Consider the following 18,582-nt stretch of genomic DNA (forward strand, 5'->3'; position numbering starts at 1 on the left):
TGCATTTTTGTAAACTTCTTTTATGATGGAAATAGTTGAAAATACTTATATTTTTTATTTCAACTGTTATATTTTCTTTTTCTTCTAATAATTTATTATTTTCTTTAAAAAATTAAGTCATATCATATCAGATTCGTATATCCGACATCTTGATGGGATTCAGATTTGAATCAATATTTATGAAATCCGATTGAATCTTTCGATCAGATCAGATTTGAATATACCCTAATTCAAATATGATCTAATCTGTTTGCATCCCTACCAAACCACTTGCCTACGATGACCTAGCTAAATAAATTATTGAACCATTTGACATGGTTAGTCGGGTCATGTGTTAGACATTAATACTCTTTATTTTTTATCCTAATTTTTATCCCATTTCTATCATTAATGAAAATAATTTTCATTAATCACACTTTTTTATATGATGAATATATAATGTTATAGAATGTACCCAAAATTATCAACAAATTTCTACATTTTCTAGAACTATATTATTTAATAATAACATCATGTGTTAAACCATTTGACACAGATAATTTAACCACTAACCCACCACTTGGATGGAAAAATCATTTCGCTTTTTTTGGTTAATTTTAAATCATGTATTCCATTTTCATCATCAATAAAAGTAATTCTTATTTTCACATTTATTTTGTTTAATATGGTGAATATATAACAACGAAACTGTATCAAAATGCTTTATACAAAGCTTATATTTTTCTTTCTCTCTCTCTCCCTCTCTGTGTGTGTGTGTGTGTGTCTATCTATCTATCTATATATCTATATATATATATTAATTAGTTATGACATCATAGATTGACCCATTTGACCTGAAATGTTAGATCATTGACCTACCTACCATCTTGTCAAGACTGCTGGAACAGACCAACAGAAAGCAGTTAATCAATTTTACAAGAGGATGCCACGTCAGCACAACTAACCATCCACTTGCAACAACTGTAACAAAAAGACAATCAAGATTGTAAAATTATAAGTAGTAGAGAAGAAAAGGAATAAGACATTGATTCTTTCAGCATTAAACTCTCTCTCTCTCTCTCTTCTTCCAAGAATTCAAGAGGTTGGCCCCTCGAAGAGCCCCGAGTTAGGCAGGTTCCTAACAATTTGGTGTCAGAGCCAGCATGACCAACACAAGAAACACGTCAGTAGACACCCGAGTGGATCAGATGGAGGTAGAGATCAATCAAATGTCTTCAGATCTCAAAGAAATGAAGGAAGGTTTCACTGCTCTCCTCCTTCGACTGGAGCAGGGGGCAACGAACATTAACAGAGGAAGCCAAGAAGAGAGCAACAATGAAAACAACCGCAGAACAGAGGCGGCAACGAGAATAGCCAAAATCAACTTCCCCATCTTCTCTGGCGGTGACCCAACTCCCTGGATTCTCAGAGCCGAAAGGTTTTTCGATTACCATGAAACACCGGGGCAAGATAGGGTAGCTCTGGCTTCTGCGCATCTTGAAGGGGAAGCTATCCTCTGGTTTCAATGGTACCGAAGGGGGCACCCTCGTCAAACCTAGGTAGACTTCACGGACGCCATGACTGTCCGTTTTGGATCATCTGGGTTCGAAGATCTTGATGAAAATTTGGCAAAGTTGCAGCAGGTGGGATCAGTAAAGGAATACCAGATGGAGTTTGAAAGGTTGGCCGTGAGAGTCCAAGGGTGGACGGAGAAGGCGTTGGTGGGAAGCTTCGTTGACGGCCTAAAAGAAAAACTGCGACTGGAAGTGAAAGCGATGCAACCCACTTCGGTCATCAATGTGGCAGCACTAGCAAGATTGTATGAGGACAAGTTCAGTCGAGCAAGAAAGGTGCAACGACCATGGGGTCCAGGAGCAAGAAGGGAACAAGAAAGGATGACAGCACCAGACAAAGAGGAAGGAGTACTGGGCCCAGGCCCACTGGTTCCTTTCAAATGGCTGACCTGGGCAGAGATGCAAGCCTGCAGAGACAAAGGTCTCTGTTACAACTGCGAAGAAAAATTTAGGCCGGGCCATCGCTGCAAGAAGTAACAAGCATTTCTCCTCCAAACAGATGCCGAAGAGGAAGACGACATCACCGGTTGCGGAGAATCTAACCCAGGGTGGGAAATACAATCCAATGGCACGCCTGAAATATCCCTACAAGCCCTTACGGGACTTGCGCCCCCTCAAACAATGAGAGTTGCAGGGCTTATCCTAGGACGCCAAGTGTCAATCCTCATAGACAGTGGCAGCTCCCTTAACTTCATAGCTCAAGTCTTGGGGGATAAAATGGGACTTCCGGTTCAACCAACAACGGTCTTTACGGTTTATGTGGCCAACGGTAATAGCCTATCTTGCAATAGCATTTGCATGGGCCTACCACTAAAGATTCAGGGTCATCAGTTTGCGGTGGACCTATATCCTCACCATCTCAGTGGAGCGGACGTGGTGCTAGGCATTCAATGGTTAAGACAGCACTGACAAAGCAAAGAGGAGATCTAGATCAGCCCATATTCATGCACATGGACTCAAATTGGACCAGGCCATCCTTAGCTAACAGCAGATGGGCCTAGAGACTTCCAAAGCCGCCTACAACAACTCCTTCAGCACTATGGCAACGTGTTCAAAGAACCCCAAGGACTGCCACCACGCCGGGAGCATGACCATCGCATCCCCCTCATGCCAGGATCAGCCCCAACCAATGTAAGACCCTACCGATACCCTTACTTTCAAAAATCTGAAATCGAGAAGCAAGTTCAAGATATGCTTAAGCAAGGGACAATACAGCCCAGTCACACCCCATTCTCTTCACCGGTACTATTAGTCAAGAAAAAGGATGGGACGTGGCGGTTTTGTATTGATTACAGAGCACTTAACAGCATCACCATTAAAGACCGATTCCCGATACCAGATATTGATGAGTTGCTTGATGAACTCAGTCAAGCCACCATATTCTCAAAACTGGATTGACGAGCTGGGTATCATCAAATAAGGGTACATAGGGAGGATGTTCACAAAACGGCTTTCAGCCATATTTCAATCCGGGGCATGCCATTTGGGCTGACCAATGCTCCAGCCATATTTCAGGCATTGTTGAATGACATATTCCAGCCATATTTACGTAAGTTCATCCTTGTTTTCTTTGATGACATATTGGTGTATGGCCCCAATTGGGAGGAACATTTGAATCATCTACAGGTCACCCTTGCAACACTTGAGGCCCACCAGCTGTTCGCTAAAGAGTCCAAGTGCTCCTTTGGACAAAACCAAGTTCACAACTTGGGACATGTTGTAGAAAAGGGGACTGTAGCGGCTGACCCAGATAAAATCTCCAGTATAATGGGCTGCCTGCAACCCAAATGTGTGAAAGAATTAAGGGCCTTCTTGGGCCTGTCCGGGTACTACCGCCACTTCATCAAAAACTACGGCCTAAAAGCTACCCCATTGACCCAATTGCTGAAACAAGACACTTTTAACTGGTCAACCCAGGCCCAACAAGCTTTTGAGCAATTGAAACAAGCAGTTGCAAGCCCTCTAAAATTAGCACTGCCCGATTTCACAAAAGACTTCATCGTTGAGTGTAATGCCTCCGGTCAAGGCGTTGGGGCTGTTCTCATGCAAGAGGGGCGACCACTAGCCTTTTTCAGCAAGGCCTTAACATCACAAAAGTGGGCCAAATCAGTTTTTGAGCGAGAATTAATAGCAATAGTCTTAGCAGTTCAACGTTTGCGAACCTACTTGATCGGTAGATGGTTCACAATTCGGACCGACCATCAAAGTCTGAAGTTCTTATTGGATCAATCAGTTCTATCCCCGGAACAACACCGCTGGATATCCAAGCTACTGGGGTACAACTACAGAATTGAATACAAAGTAGGGGCTGCTAACCGAGTGGCGGACGCCCTCTCACGGCACCCACAGTCATTTCAGTTACTAGTATCTTCCCCAACTTCTCCACTCCTGGATCTACTGCAAAAAGAAGCCCAATCCCATAAGGAGTTACAGCAGTTGAAGGCCCAAGTATTGGCAAATCCCTCACTGCACCCAGGGTACACAATTAAGAATGATCTACTCTTCTTCAAGGGACGCCTGAAAATCCCGAAAGCCTCTCCTCATCTCAGGAAGCTCCTGGAATTATTCCATGCCTCACCCACAGGTGGCCACTCCGGCATCCTACGAACACAAAAGTGCATCGCCACACAATTCCATTGGAAAGGCATGCGTACATCTATCCAGAACTTCATAGCCGAGTGTGCAGTATGCCAACAAAACAAGTCAGCCACTACAATACCAGCAGGCCTCTTGCAACCACTCCCAATACCAACCCAAGTCTGGGATGATATATCAATGGATTTCAACACGGGATTGCCCGTTTCTGCCAGCAAAACAGTTATCCTTGTGGTAGGAGATAGACTGACGAAATACAGTCATTTCCTACCTCTATCACACCCATTTACAGCAGCCACAGTTGCTGAATTATTCCTCCAGGAAATTGTGCGCCTACATGGGCTCCCCAGCTCAATCGTATCAGACAGGGACCCCATCTTTATGAGCCGTTTCTGGGCTGAGCTTTTCCGCCTGCACGGGGTTAAACTGTTCAAGTCAACTAGCTACCACCCCCAATCTGATAGACAGACAGAGGCGGTTAACAAGAGTCTCAAAACATATCTGAGATGCTTCGCGGGAGATCGACCAAGACAATGGGTGAAGTGGATCCACTGGGCCAAATGGTGGTACAACACCACTTTCCATAACGCCACGGGGATGGCACCCTTCAGAGCTTTATATGGTCGGGACCCTCCCCCTCTACTTCCTTATGAAAAAGGAACCACCACAGTAGCGGCCGTTGAAGAACAGCTAACGCAACGAGATGAGGTGCTAAGGGAACTGAGACATCATCTCTTACAGGCACAACAATGGATGAAGCACACCTATGATAAACACCACAAGAATGTCCAATAAGAAGTAGGTGATTGGGTGTTTCTCAAATTACAACCTTTCAGACAGATTTCAGTTGCAAGCCGACAGTGGAACAAACTCAGCCCACGCTATTTTGGCCCATTTAAAATCCTGGAGAGAATAGGATCAGTGGCCTACAAACTGGACCTTCCGGCAACATCCAAACTGCACCCTGTATTCCATATCTCCTTACTGAAGAAGGGGCCGAAGTCAGGAGTGATTACAAGTGCGACCCTTCCCATATTTTCAGAAGAAGGACAAGTGCAGACTGAGCTAGCCCGCATCATTGATTTCAGATGGGTGCGCCGGGGTGGCAGAGTCATACCAGAGGCATTAGTTGTTTGGCGTAACCTTCCGGAAGAGGATGCAACCTGGGAATCCTACTTAGATCTGCAATCAAATTTTCCTACATTAGACCATGAGGGCAAGGTCGCTCTAAAGGAAGGGGGGGTTGTCAAGACTGCTGGAACAGACCAACAGAAAACAGTTAATCAGTTTTACAAGAGGAGGCCATGTCAGCACAACTAACCATCCACTTGCAACAACTGTAACAGAAAGACAATCAAGATTGTAAAACTACAAGTAGTAGAGCAGAAAAGGAATAAGACATTGATTCTTTCAGCATTAAACTCTCTCTCCCTCTCTTTTTTTTTCTCTCTCTTCTTCCAAGAATTCAGGAGGTTGGCCCCTCGAAGAGCCCTGAGTTAGGCAGGTTCCTAACACATCTAGATATGGAAATGGTTTCATTTTCAAGTTGGTTTTAAATTTTGCACTTCATTTATATCAATGAGAAAATAATTATTATTTATCGTACTTATTTTTGTTTATATAATTTTATAGATGTGCCCAAAATTGTTTCATATTCTTTTGTAATATTCTATTTTAAAAAAATTATTTTTAATTATACATCATGGGTTAACCTATTTGACCTGAAAGGTTGAACCATTATCCCACCCCCTAGATAGGAAGATGGTTTAATTTCCCATTGGTTTTAAGTTGTATATTTGATGTCCATCATTAATAAAACTGTCTATTTTATCATACTTATTTTTTAATATGATATACATAATAATAGAAATATGTCCAATTTTTTCAAATTTTCCTATATTTTTGTATTTTTTATATTTATAAATTTGTATTATTTATTTATGACATCATGAAATTATCCATTTGACATAAATGGTTGAAGTACTTAACCATGACCTAGATGGAAAATATGATTTCATTTCTAGGTTTATTTTAAAAGTACACAATTTTATTCTATTAATAATTACTGTTTATGGATTTATTAGTGGAATTTAATGATGATAAAAAAGTATTTTTTAAATTTCTAAATTTGTATTATTTATTTATGACAACATGAATATATCATTGATAAAATAATTATTGCTTATCATACTTATTTGTGTTTATATTATTAGTATATAATATTATAGATGTGCCCAAAATTGTTTCATATTTTTTTGTACTATTCTATTTTAAAAAAATATTTTTAATTATACATCATGGTTTAACCTATTTGACTTAAAAAGTTGAACCACTAACCCACCCCCTAGATATTAAGATGGTTTAATTTCCCATCAATTTTAAGTTGTATATTTGATGTCCATCAGTAATAAAATTATGTCTATTTTATCATACTTATTTTTTAATAAGACAAATATATAATAATAGAAACGTGTCCAATTTTTTTCAATTTTTTCTATATTTTTGTATTTTTTTATATTTATAAATTTGTATTATTTATTTATGACATCATGAAATTATCCATTTGACCCAAATGGTTTAAGTACTTACACACGACCTAGATGGAAAAAATATGATATCATTTCTAGGTTTATTTTAAAAATATAAAATTTCATTCTATTAATAATTATTGTGTTTAGATTTATTAGTGGAATTTAGTAATCATAAAAAAAACATTTTTATATTTATAAATTTGTATTATTTATTTATGACATCATGAAATTATCCATTTGACCCAAATGGTTGAACTACTTACCCACCACCTAGGTGAATATAAAATTTTATTCTATTCATAATTATTGTGTATGGATTCATTAGTGGAGTTTAATGATGATAAACATAAGTACAAATGTTGGATTCAATGAGAGAGAATGTGATTTATTTAATGACTTAGATGTGAGAGTTAATGAGAGGTAATTGAATGTACTTAATGGTATTCTTTTAATTACATTTTCCGCCCTTTCAATGGAAATGAACTAAATTCAAGAGGAGGGATATTTTAGTAAAGAAAAATTCCATAAGCCAATACCACCTCATTCACACTTTTATAAGTAGAATAGATATGCATATTATATTTGAAAGATGTAGGGAAACATGAACTTTTAATAAGTTTTTTATATGCAGAAAATATGGACTATTCATCCTTAAATGACTGCAACAAATACTTGACCAAACTTTTGAATTCACTTTATTCTTGGAGTTGAACTGGAGATGAACTTTCCTCAATACTTATGCCATATGCATATTTACTAACTATTGGGAAGATTGGTATCATATTTACAAGATTATGACATCTGCACGGCCCCAAGTGACTAAGATTAAACATAATAACTAGTAAGGAAAACATTCCAACCTTTGTTCTGTCTGATGTCATGTTAAGTAATGCTGAAAGGTTGTAATATGATCCATCTGAAGCAAATGCCTTGACATTAACTCTCTCCTGCAAAGGAAATTAAAATTCCATAGGTTTAACATATTGAAAAGACTTTGAATATTGAAATAACAAGGAATAGTAAGGGGAAATGATTATAAATCCAAAGGTCCTTTCACCTTGTTTTCCAGTTCAAGAAGTGATATTCCAGGACTGTAATATTCAGAATGGCGAATGGTAACAGCAATTCCCACACGGGGGGATAAATATGTGTCATTTCGAGATTGAAATTGAAAAGCACCAGTTCGGCCTGCATAATCTTGTGGAGATAACATGATGGTGCTTTGACTTGAATCCTCAATTACCTCTAGCACTTGAATGTTTTTTCTTGCTCCAGTGAATCTCCCGTCATTTGAACTGGCAGAATTTTTCAAGATTTTTGCTGATCTAACTGCTCTGGGGAGTAGAAGGGAATCATTCTCAAAACTGTCCCCAGGTTCAATTTCCACCACCCGGTATGCTAACGGTAGAGATGAATCATTACTAAGCCAATATGGAACAAAAAACCTGAGCGTTTTTGGTGCAGCATTAGTTCCTCCCATGTCACGTTCAATGCTCACACGAAGTCTCCTGGACAATGATGATCATTGAGAGTAAATCAAATAGTATCACTTTAAAATTCCATAAACAAACGATATCCTTTTTTCATGTATAATTCTATAAACAGAGCCAGTCATAAAATGGCTGGTACATAAAACATGTCATTGAGAAGTGAAACATATTTATTCATAATGTATGATCACCCTTTTCATAATTATTCATTGAGAAGTGAATCATAATATATAAATGTGTATATATATATATATATATATATGGACAAAATTTATAAACAATAAGGACAAAAAAACATAATATAATTTTATATTGCTTCTTTGATATGACATGGGTTTGAATCCTACCAGTGTAAATTATTTTTTGGATAAATTACAAAGACCCCATGTACTATGGGGTTAGTCACAATTACCCCCTGAACTTTCATTTGCGACAAAGACCCCACTGAACTTTCACTTTGCGATAAAGCTGTCAAGTCAGATGATGGAATGCACTAAAATTACCGAAATACCCACCTGAACTCTCTGTATTTTCTTTACCTCACCCTTTTCTCTTAAACCCTAATTGACCCAAAACTACCTCCCTTTTCTCCAAATGCAACCAGCTAAAATAACAAGAATCATTTCATTGACATGAATGCCTCTCTTCTTCTTAAAATATAAAAATTATCCTCTCCTTTCTCTAATAAACCAAGAGAAATCAAACGAAGCCTTAAATTTTATATCTATCAGAAAAAAACTTCTACCATTTCATTTGAATATTGAATCCAGCCAGAAATATGCAAAGATCTATTAGAGCAACCGAGAGGAATTCAAATGAGAATCTTTTTTGAAGTTAACTGACAGAATTCTGATGGAGAAGCGTATTTGTTGCAAAGTGAATTCAGGGGGGTCTTTGTTGCAAATGAAAGTTCAGGGGTAATTGTCATTGATCCCATGGTACAGGGGGGTCTTTATAATTTACCCTCATTATTTTTCCATAAAATCTAAACGCTACAGGTGTCTGAACCATTCAAATGAGACAAGAATAAGTTTAGTGGGCATGTTCAGATGATCCACATGCCCAAGAAAGAATGATATCTATATTAGCTTGCTATAAGAAGATGAAAGGACAATTCTGCCCCTCCCAAGAAACAAAGAAAGAAAATGAACAAATACATAAACTTACATATGATGCAATACATATGATACAGGACATAACCATACTTCCATGCTTATGATACACGATCTCTACAACAAGAATAATACCATATAACTCTTAACTGTTCAGTTTAGAAATTTAAACCAATGGTATTTCAAGAGAAAGCCATTCCTGTTGTTTCTTGCACCTATATACAGTAATGAGGAGTGATCACGTGTATGGTGCATGTGCCTTAGAAGAAATGGATTATCAACTATGTGGTAGACGGGCAAATGGGTAAAAACAAAGCATGGACAAGACAGAACATGAACAATAGAACAAGCCATTTTTACACACATTTGTATGCACTTGTATGCTATTCTTGTATTTATTTATTTGTGCAATATGCCAATACAAAACAAGGCATTCTTTTTTAACATAAATTTCTGTTTTACCCTTATATAAACCTTTGTATTCAACATTAGCATGATAGATACTTGAGGCTCAAGCCTTATACATTACGGAGATGTGGCTGTATATTACAACTAGGGGTAAGGCATATTAATGGAAAAATAAAGGAACCTAGGGCTGGTACTGATGAATATGATAAGTGGGACCAAGAGAACCTCGTGATTATGTCCTGGCTCTTGACATCAATGTTACCACCTGTCAAACAGAAATTTATGTGCCGACACAGAAAAAGAAATATGGGAACAAGCGAAGGCAACATACTCAGAACAAAGGCACTATGCTAGAAATTATCAATTACAAGCAGAATCTTCAACATGTAAGCAAGGAGAAAGAAGCTTACCAGCCTACTATTGTGCCCTCACTTCAGTTTGGAAAGAGTTGGATTACTACCAAAGCATTGAATGAGAGAGTGAGAAAGATGCCAAAGCCTATAAACAATTGGTCGCCCAGCAACGGGTGTTTGGTTTTCTACTAGGCCTTAACCCCATGTATGTGCCCATTTGGGTACAGATTTTAAACCCTAGGTTATTTAGAAAACCTTAAGTTATTTAACTTTAATACTAGTAAAAATATCTCAAAGACAAAACTCCATTATTGAGACTCTTTAACCAATAGGTAAGTTTGCACTCTACAAGCAATGTTTTTATCAGCTCAGCGAGCCTTTTTCTTTTTTCCATCTGTCTTTTCTCTCTTAGTCTCTTCTTTCTTGTCTTTCTTTTCTTTCTTTTTTGTTCAGATTTTTTTCTTTTTTAATCATTATATGATTTATTCCTTTCTGTATGCATGTGGCGTGTTTCTTATTTAGCTCCTATTTGCAATTTCCTTTTTTCTCTTTTAGTTTTAATAAAAAAAATATAGATGGTTTGTGGAATTTTAGCAATATATTGGCAATATAGGGATAAAACGATTCCAAGATAGTTTTGTACCACCCCTAGCTATTTTCTTATGCATCGACGATATTTCACAATATATCGACAATATTTCAAATCATGCTTGATAGAAGACAACTGCAGCAGCAGGTCCACCCACCATCCCAGCCCAAACCACCCAAGTGTGGGATGCCTTGGCTTGACAAATCCCAAAAAGGGGCAAAATTGGGTTTATAAAAACAAATTAGCCACATGTGATATCACATACAAACAGATCTTGAAGAATTGAGTAGAAGATCAAGACTGCAATCAGTCTTGAACCCTAATAGATATTAAGTTTAGAAAAGCAGAAGAAAAGTAAGAAGAAGGAGAAGGAAGAGAAGAGAAACAGAAGAACACAAGGGTTTGAAAGGAGGGACAGATTCTAACACATCTGCCGCCGCCACTCCCTTAGTATTTATAGGTTATGTTCAGTACATAGAGGAAAGGACAGATCTGCCCTTAGTACTTACATGACAAATAAAGTAAATAAAAACTGAAATAAACAACAACTGAAATAACAAACTGACCCCAAATGACACTACTATGACTGAAACAAATAACTACACATGCTGTCCTACGAACACAATGGGGACCACTGCTGTGGGGCCCACATCAGTATTCTCAACACTCCCCCTCAAGTTGGGAGTAGATATTTATCATTTCCAACTTGGATAGGTCTGTCTCTAACTTCTTCCTTGGTACAGCCTTGGTGAGGATATCCGCGAGCTGCATATTAGATGTGATATACGGGTGACACACTTCTTGTGATGTGACCCTCTCTCGCACAAAATGTCGATCAACTTCGATATGTTTAGTTTTGTCATGCTGCACTGGGTTGTGGGCTATATTAATAGCTGCCTGATTATCACAATACAGCATTAAGGGCTTTTCATAGTCAATACCCAACTCTTCAAGTATGATCTCAGCCATAAGATTTCAGCCACTCCGTTAGCCATTGGCCTGTATTCTGCTTCAGCACTAGAGCGGGAAACAACACTCTGCTTCTTACTCCTCCAAGAGACAAGGTTACCTCCCACAAGGGCACAATATCCAGAGGTAGACATTCTGTCATCAACACTCCCAGCCCAATCGGCATCTGTATAGACCTCCACCTTCATGTGATTATTGGTCTTGAGCAGTATACCTCTACCCGGGCATCTCTTCAAGTATGCTAATATTCACTCTGCCGCAAGGAGATGAGAAGTTCTAGGGGAATGCATGTACTGGCTAACAACACTAACTGCATAACTGATATCTGGCCGAGTGAGGCAGAGATATAGGAGCTTTCCAACCAACCGTTGGAACATAACTTTGTCTTCAAGAGGCTCCCCACCCTCTGCACTAATCTTGTGATTCTGTTCAATGGGTGTATCAGCAGGCTTAACACCCCACTTTCCAGTTTCCGCCAACAGATCTAGAACATATTTTCTCTGAGAGATAAAAATCCCCTGTTTAGATCTAGCAACCTCAATACCCAAAAAATACCATAGTGCACCAAGATCTTTCACCTCAAACTCTTGATGAAGGAGCTGTTTGAGGGACTCAATCTCATGGCTATCATTTCCTGTCACCACAATACCATCAACATAGACTACAAGTAGTGTCAGAAAGGACTCCACCCTCTTGATGAACAGTGTATGATCTGACTGGGCCTATACATAACAGAACTTTCCAAGGGCTAATCTGAACCTATCAAACCAAGCTCTAGGTGACTGCTTCAAACCATACAATGCCTTGTTCAGTCGGCAAACCTTCTTACCTGTCTCTGTATCATAGAATCCAGGAGGCAACTGCATGTAGACCTCTTCCTGTAAGTCTCCATTCAGAAAGGCATTTTTAGCATCCATCTGGAACAACGACCAAGAATGATTTGCTGCAAGGGATAACAGAACTCGAATGGTGGTCATCTTGGCTACTGGGCAAATGTCTCAAAGTAGTCTATACCATAAGTCTGGGTGAACCCCTTTGCGACCAACCGTGCTTTGTACCTTTCAATAGAGCCATAAGCATTATGCTTCACAGTGAATACCCATCTACATCCAACCGGTTTCTTTCCTTTTGGTAGGTCAACCAGTGCCCAAGTATTATTCTTCAACAGGGCATCCATTTCGACTTGCATTACATCTTTCCATTCTGGAACTGATAAGGCTTCTTGCACTGTTCTTGGAATAGGGACATTGGCAATGGAAGTGAGATAGGACCGGTAAGAGGGAGATAGGCGATCATAGGATAAGAACTGTGAGATGCTGTGAGCTGTAGATGTGGTGCAATGCCGTTTCCCTTTGCGGACGGCAATAGGGAGATCAAGGTCATCCACAGGAGGGGAAGTGGCAACAGTGGAAGGCGTCTCAGTAGGCTCTGGATCCGGAACCGCAGAAGGAACTAGAACTGGCCGAAACTGCCGATGACTAGGATCAACCTGCCTGCATCGCCTGTGATAGACTCTCAACTCCTGATCCCTCTGACCACCCTCACCACTACAGCCTTCATCACCCAGTGGAATAGGTAAAGGAACAACCCCACTCCCACTGCGCTCCCCCAGAGGAAAGACACTCAAAATCCCACTCTCACTGCTCTCCCCCTGAGGAGAAACCATAGGATAACCCTTTCCTAGGAGACAAACCTTTTCCCTGAAACCGGATCATAGCAGCAATAACCCTTTTGAGTTTGTGCATAACCGAGGAAAATGCATTTGGAGGCCTTAGGTTCAAACTTGGAATGATGAGGCCCGAGAAGCTGAACGAAACAGGTACAACCAAAGTTTTAAGGGGAACAATGAACAACTCCTCGTCTGGGTATATAAGGGAAAAAAGGGTTTTCATATCAAGAACCCGGGAAGAAACCCGATTAATGAGATATACTACCGTGAGGATAGCATCACCCCAGAAGCGAATAGGTACATTGGACGTAAACATAATGCTTCTAGCCACCTCCAAGATGTGTCTATTCTTCCTTTCGGCAACGCCGTTTTGCTGCGGTGTATGAGGGCAAGTGCTCTGGTGAATAACTCCATGGCTAAGAAGGTAGGAGGTCAATGGCTTAGCAAAGTATTCCTTTGCATTATCATATCTAAGGACTTTGATTTTGCCCCCAAACCGAGTGAGAATCATCTGATGGAAGTTTTGGGTCATAGCAGGAACCTCATCCCGAGAACGCATAAGATAGACCCAAGAAAAACGGGTATGGTCATCAACAAACAGTAGAAAATATCTGTACCCACCCATAGAAGAGATGTGATATGGCCCCCAAACATCAGTATGCACAATATCAAAAGAAGAATTACTCCTTTTATTACTCAAAGAATAAGAAGTTCTACAATGTTTGGCAAACTCACAACTCTCACACCTCAACTTTGATAACTCAACAAACTCAAATAAAACAGGAAACAAACTCTTCAAAGACCTAAAAGACAAATGACCTAATCGATTATGCCAAAGCATAACCGGACTCACAGACTGAGAAACAAAAGACTTCTTATCCACTGACTCCTCCCGACGAGAACTCTCTCCAAGCAGATAGATCCCGTTCATCTCACGGCCAGTCCCAATCACCTTCCTCGTCTCCAAGTCCTGAAAAACACATCGGTCAGGGAAAAAGGTTGCTGAACAGTTCATGTGTTTGGTAATACTACTGACTGAAAGCAGGTTAGTATCAAGCTTAGGAACATGCAAGACAGAAGATAAAGAGATAGTATCCGATAGCTTAATGTCACCCTTGCCCAAAATGGGAACAAGAGAGCCATCAGCAATGGATACTCAATCTCGGCCAAAGGACAAGTGATAAGAAGTGAACAATGATGGCAAGCTAGTCATATGGTTGGATGCACATGAATCTATTACCCAGCAGTGGTCAGTATTACCTAGAGCAGAAGCATGGTAAGCTGAGGCTTGAGTACCTGAATGTGCAAATGTAGATGTGGCAGGAGCTAATGGTGACTGAGACGGCTGAGCTGAACTCCCAACTTCCTTTTCCAACTGTATAAGGGCAGCCCGAACAGCGGCTAAGGTCTCTAGGGATGTGCCTGATGAGGATGCCGAATAAGTGTTCACGGCCACATGAGCATTACCCTTCTTATTTCTTAGTTTTGCTGGGACCAAGTGAGGATGTAGCTTCCAACAAGTATCTTTTGTGTGCTTGGGTTTCTTGCAATGTTCACATACCAGGTACCGTTTATCTTCCTTCTTCCGGTCCCTTTCTGGATCACCCCCTGCCTTAGGTTTAATAGCTGTCAGGGCTAGGAAAGGGGGTTGAGGCCGCATCATGACTTTTCTCCTGGTCTCTTCACTATGCACCAGGGAGTATGCTTGAGAGAGGGTCACACTATCTCTGGTCAGTATCTGTTGCTGCACAATGTCATATTCTGAATTCAAGCCAGCCAGAAACTCAAACACCCTATTTGTCTCGACTTGCTTTCTGTGAGTCTGTGCATCTTTGGGACTCTCCCACTCAAGGGTCTCTAGATGGTCAATCTCATGCCACAAGGATTTCAAGGTAGAGAAGTAGACAGAAACTGGCTTCTCTCCTTGTTTAAGGCTGTTCACCTCACACTTCAGTTCATAGGCTTTGGCAACATTAAGGGGTTGGGAATAGGTTTCTTTCACAACATCCCATATCTCCTTGGCTGCCTTTGCCCACAAGTAATTTTGGCTGATATGTGGCTACATAGAATTACACAACCATGCCATAACCAAATAGTTCTCTTGAACCCACTTGGTGTATAATGGGTCCTCCTTGGAAGGTTCTTTCACATCTCCCAAGAGGTAACCCAGTTTTCCCCTTCCTCCAATAGCCATCATGGCTGATTGAGCCCATTCCAAGTAATTTGACCCATCAAATCTCACAGTTGTAATCTGAAACCGGGTTTCAGATACACTACCATAACTGCTGTTTCCAAAACTACTTTCTCCCTGATTTTTAAACTCCATCTTTGGTCAAGAATCAGTAGCTACAAACTGTTAGAGCCACTACACCAGAAAATAGCACTTGGACAGTCGGTCCCAACCAGAAAACAGTATGAAATCAATGCAGGTCTGATCTGAAACCAATCTGTAATCACAGTATATGCATGAACTAGTGCAGGCCTGATCTGAAACCAATCGGCAATCACAGTATATGCAGGAAACCAACACAAATCTGATCTGAAATCAATCGGCAAGCACAGTACCAGGCTGTCTGTCAAGTTTTTTTCCCCTAGAAGAGCAATCTGAGATGCTATTTTCTGAAACCACTTAGAGAGCAATCTGAGATGCGGGAGCAGAATTAGGGTTTCAATCGTAGGTCTGAAATAAGTGCTCAGCCGCACTCTCCAAGCAGTCCGTACAGGTAGGACCTGTCGTAGGGTCAATATGAAACCCTAAAACTGATCACCTCTGAGAGAAGGGGGTTCGGCCCAACAATCAAAACCCTAGATTAAAGAAAAAAAATCTTAAAGCAGTTCGGCCTCTCCTTCTAAATAGGTCCAACCTATCTCGACTGATAGCAGTCTCTGGAAACTAAATAAAAACTTACTTATGGAATGCTGTTCACTGCCTTCCAGGGTTACATGAACCCTAGCCTTTGCTGCTTCTTCCTGATTACCAAATCTCTGCAAGCCGCGGCAAGTCCTCAACAATTGCGAACCTCTCCTGGTAATCTCCAAGAATCAGCCAACGAATACTTCTTCATAAGCTTCCATCCCTAGCTAGTCCTCATGTGGTCAGCAGGACTAGACATACATGAGAAGCCCTAGATTGGCTCTGATACCAAGTAGAAGATCAAGACTGCAATCAGTCTTGAACCCTAATAGATTTTAGGTTTAGAAAAGCAGAAGAAAAGTAAGAAGGAGAAGGAATAGAAGAGAAACAGAAGAACACAAGGGTTTGAAAGGAGGGACAGATTCTAACACATCTGCCGCCGCCACTCTCTTAGTACTTATAGGTTATGTTCAGTACATAGAGGAAAGGACAGATCTAACCTTAATACTTACATGACAAATAAAGTAAATAAACAACTGAAATAACAAACTGACCCCAACTGACACTACTATGACTGAAACAAATAACTACACATGCTGTCCTGCAAACACAGTGCGGACCACTGCTGTGGGGCCCACATCAGTGTTCTCTACAAATTGCTAATGGAGGGGAGGTCATTCTTCAACGACATCACTAAATAGGGGAGATCTCAGTCCAAGAACAGATCATAACTATGGAGAGAAAACAAGAACAAATAAAACTGTACTACAACAGAAAAGAAAAACAAAATAGAAGATCAAAAATAAAAAAAAAAGAACTTCACTAAATAGATCAGCACTCAACTAACAAATATGGAATCTCCATCATTGTTGTCATCTTCGTCATCATCATCATCATCATCAGAGTCAACCTGCTTTGGTACCAACTTGTCATGAATGAGACAAAAGAAGAGAACGAAGAAAGAAGGATGGGAGAGAGGAGAAAACTTAGGACTACAAGTTGGTTTCAGAGGTTCAATAGGATTGTCCAACAGGTTGGTTTTGTGCAGTTTCAGTTGTAAACAGACTGGGCCGAATGGGCCCTAACAGCCACTCTTGTAATATCTTTTATTTTATGTTGATGGGCCACACTTAATGGGCCTGTTATTTATTCTTGTTTTATTTTCTTTATGTAACTGCCAAGCTGGCCGCTGTTAGCCCATAACAGCCGCCCACTTAAGGGCATTCTTGTCATCATCAAATTTTCAGACCTGTTTTATTCTGCTAATCACTAAGTTTAATCTTGATATTAGAGGACTAATTTACATCTTGGTATCAGAGTGTGTTTAGTTCCTCTTCCTTTTTTTTTTCTTCATTCCTGTACACTCTAAAATCAAGAGAGTGTATGAAGAGATAGGTTCTCTATAGTATAGAGAATCACTTGCCTAGTAGGTAGAACGGTTTGGAGAGTTTAGTTCTGGCTAGATTTTGCCAAGAAGTGATGCTGTTCTGCGGCTGCCTGAAACCCTAGCCGACTAGAGATTTTCGAGGTTACCAGGAAAGGTGAGTTTGGGTTAGTCTAGTAGGTGCGGCAACATCTCTCTTCCTCCCATCTGCTGGACGAAGCAAAACCCTAGTTTTTCAAGCACCCGAGTTCTGGTTTGACTTCAAGTAAGTTTACATAGTCAAGATTTATGTTCTTTGATTTCCGTTTGATTAATGGAGACATACAGAAGTAAGTTCAAGCAGGTGCCAGTTTCTGGACCTGCCTTAGTAGATTTCGTTTTGACTGGTGTTACCACAATTAAGCTAGATGGGACGAACTATCCTGCATGGGCACAGTCTATACTGTGCAACCCCATATAAGCCAACACTATCACTGGAAGTCTTCGGCTAAGGAGATATGGGACAGTATAACTGAGATCTATTCACAGAAACTGAATGGAGCCAAAGCGTACAAATTGAAAAGTCATGTGAAAAACCTGAGACAGGGGGAGAAGAGTAGCAATCTACTACTCTATACTAAAATCCCTATGGCAGGAAATTGATGTTATTGAGACAGTGGTATGGGAGAGTAAAAAGGATGCCGAAATGTATAGAAAGTTGGTGGAGAGAAATAGGGTGTTTGAGTTTCTCACTGGACTCAACCTAGAGTTTGATATTATCAGACAGAATATTTTGGCCAGGGATGAGGTTACTCTTTCACAGGCATATGCTATGATAAGTAGTGAGGAGAGTAGGCGACAGGTTCAGTTGCAGAGTCCACCTACAGAACATTTTGCACATGCAGGAATGAAACCAAAGGGCCCTATTGAGAAAAGAGAGCAGGTGTGTGAATATTGCAAGAAACCACAGCATACAAAGGACACCTGCTGGAAACTTCATCCTAGACTTCTCCCTGATAGGTTTAAGAACAATAATAACCCTAAGAAGGGCAGTCAGGTGGGAAAACCCAAGACTGCAATGAAGCTACAGTTTCTG

The 18,582-nt window shown here is 40.1% G+C and overlaps 1 protein-coding gene across 4 annotated transcripts in view; it reads right to left on the reverse strand.

The window, feature by feature from the left end:
- The window catches only part of LOC104604129 (uncharacterized), a 195,640-nt gene that overhangs the window by 52,568 nt on the left and 124,490 nt on the right, over window positions 1–18,582 (reverse strand). For all 4 annotated transcript variants that reach the window (XM_010268361.3, XM_010268362.3, XM_088899453.1 and 1 more), the window contains 2 exons: window positions 7,737–8,187; window positions 7,540–7,626 (listed from right to left, as the gene is read on the reverse strand). In XM_010268361.3, the coding sequence (XP_010266663.1) occupies window positions 7,540–7,626; window positions 7,737–8,187 (538 nt within the window). The remainder of the gene's footprint in view (window positions 1–7,539; window positions 7,627–7,736; window positions 8,188–18,582) is intronic.

This window comes from Nelumbo nucifera, chromosome 2, assembly GCF_055504915.1.
Source record: "Nelumbo nucifera cultivar China Antique chromosome 2, China Antique-T2T, whole genome shotgun sequence".
NCBI lineage: Eukaryota > Viridiplantae > Streptophyta > Magnoliopsida > Proteales > Nelumbonaceae > Nelumbo > Nelumbo nucifera.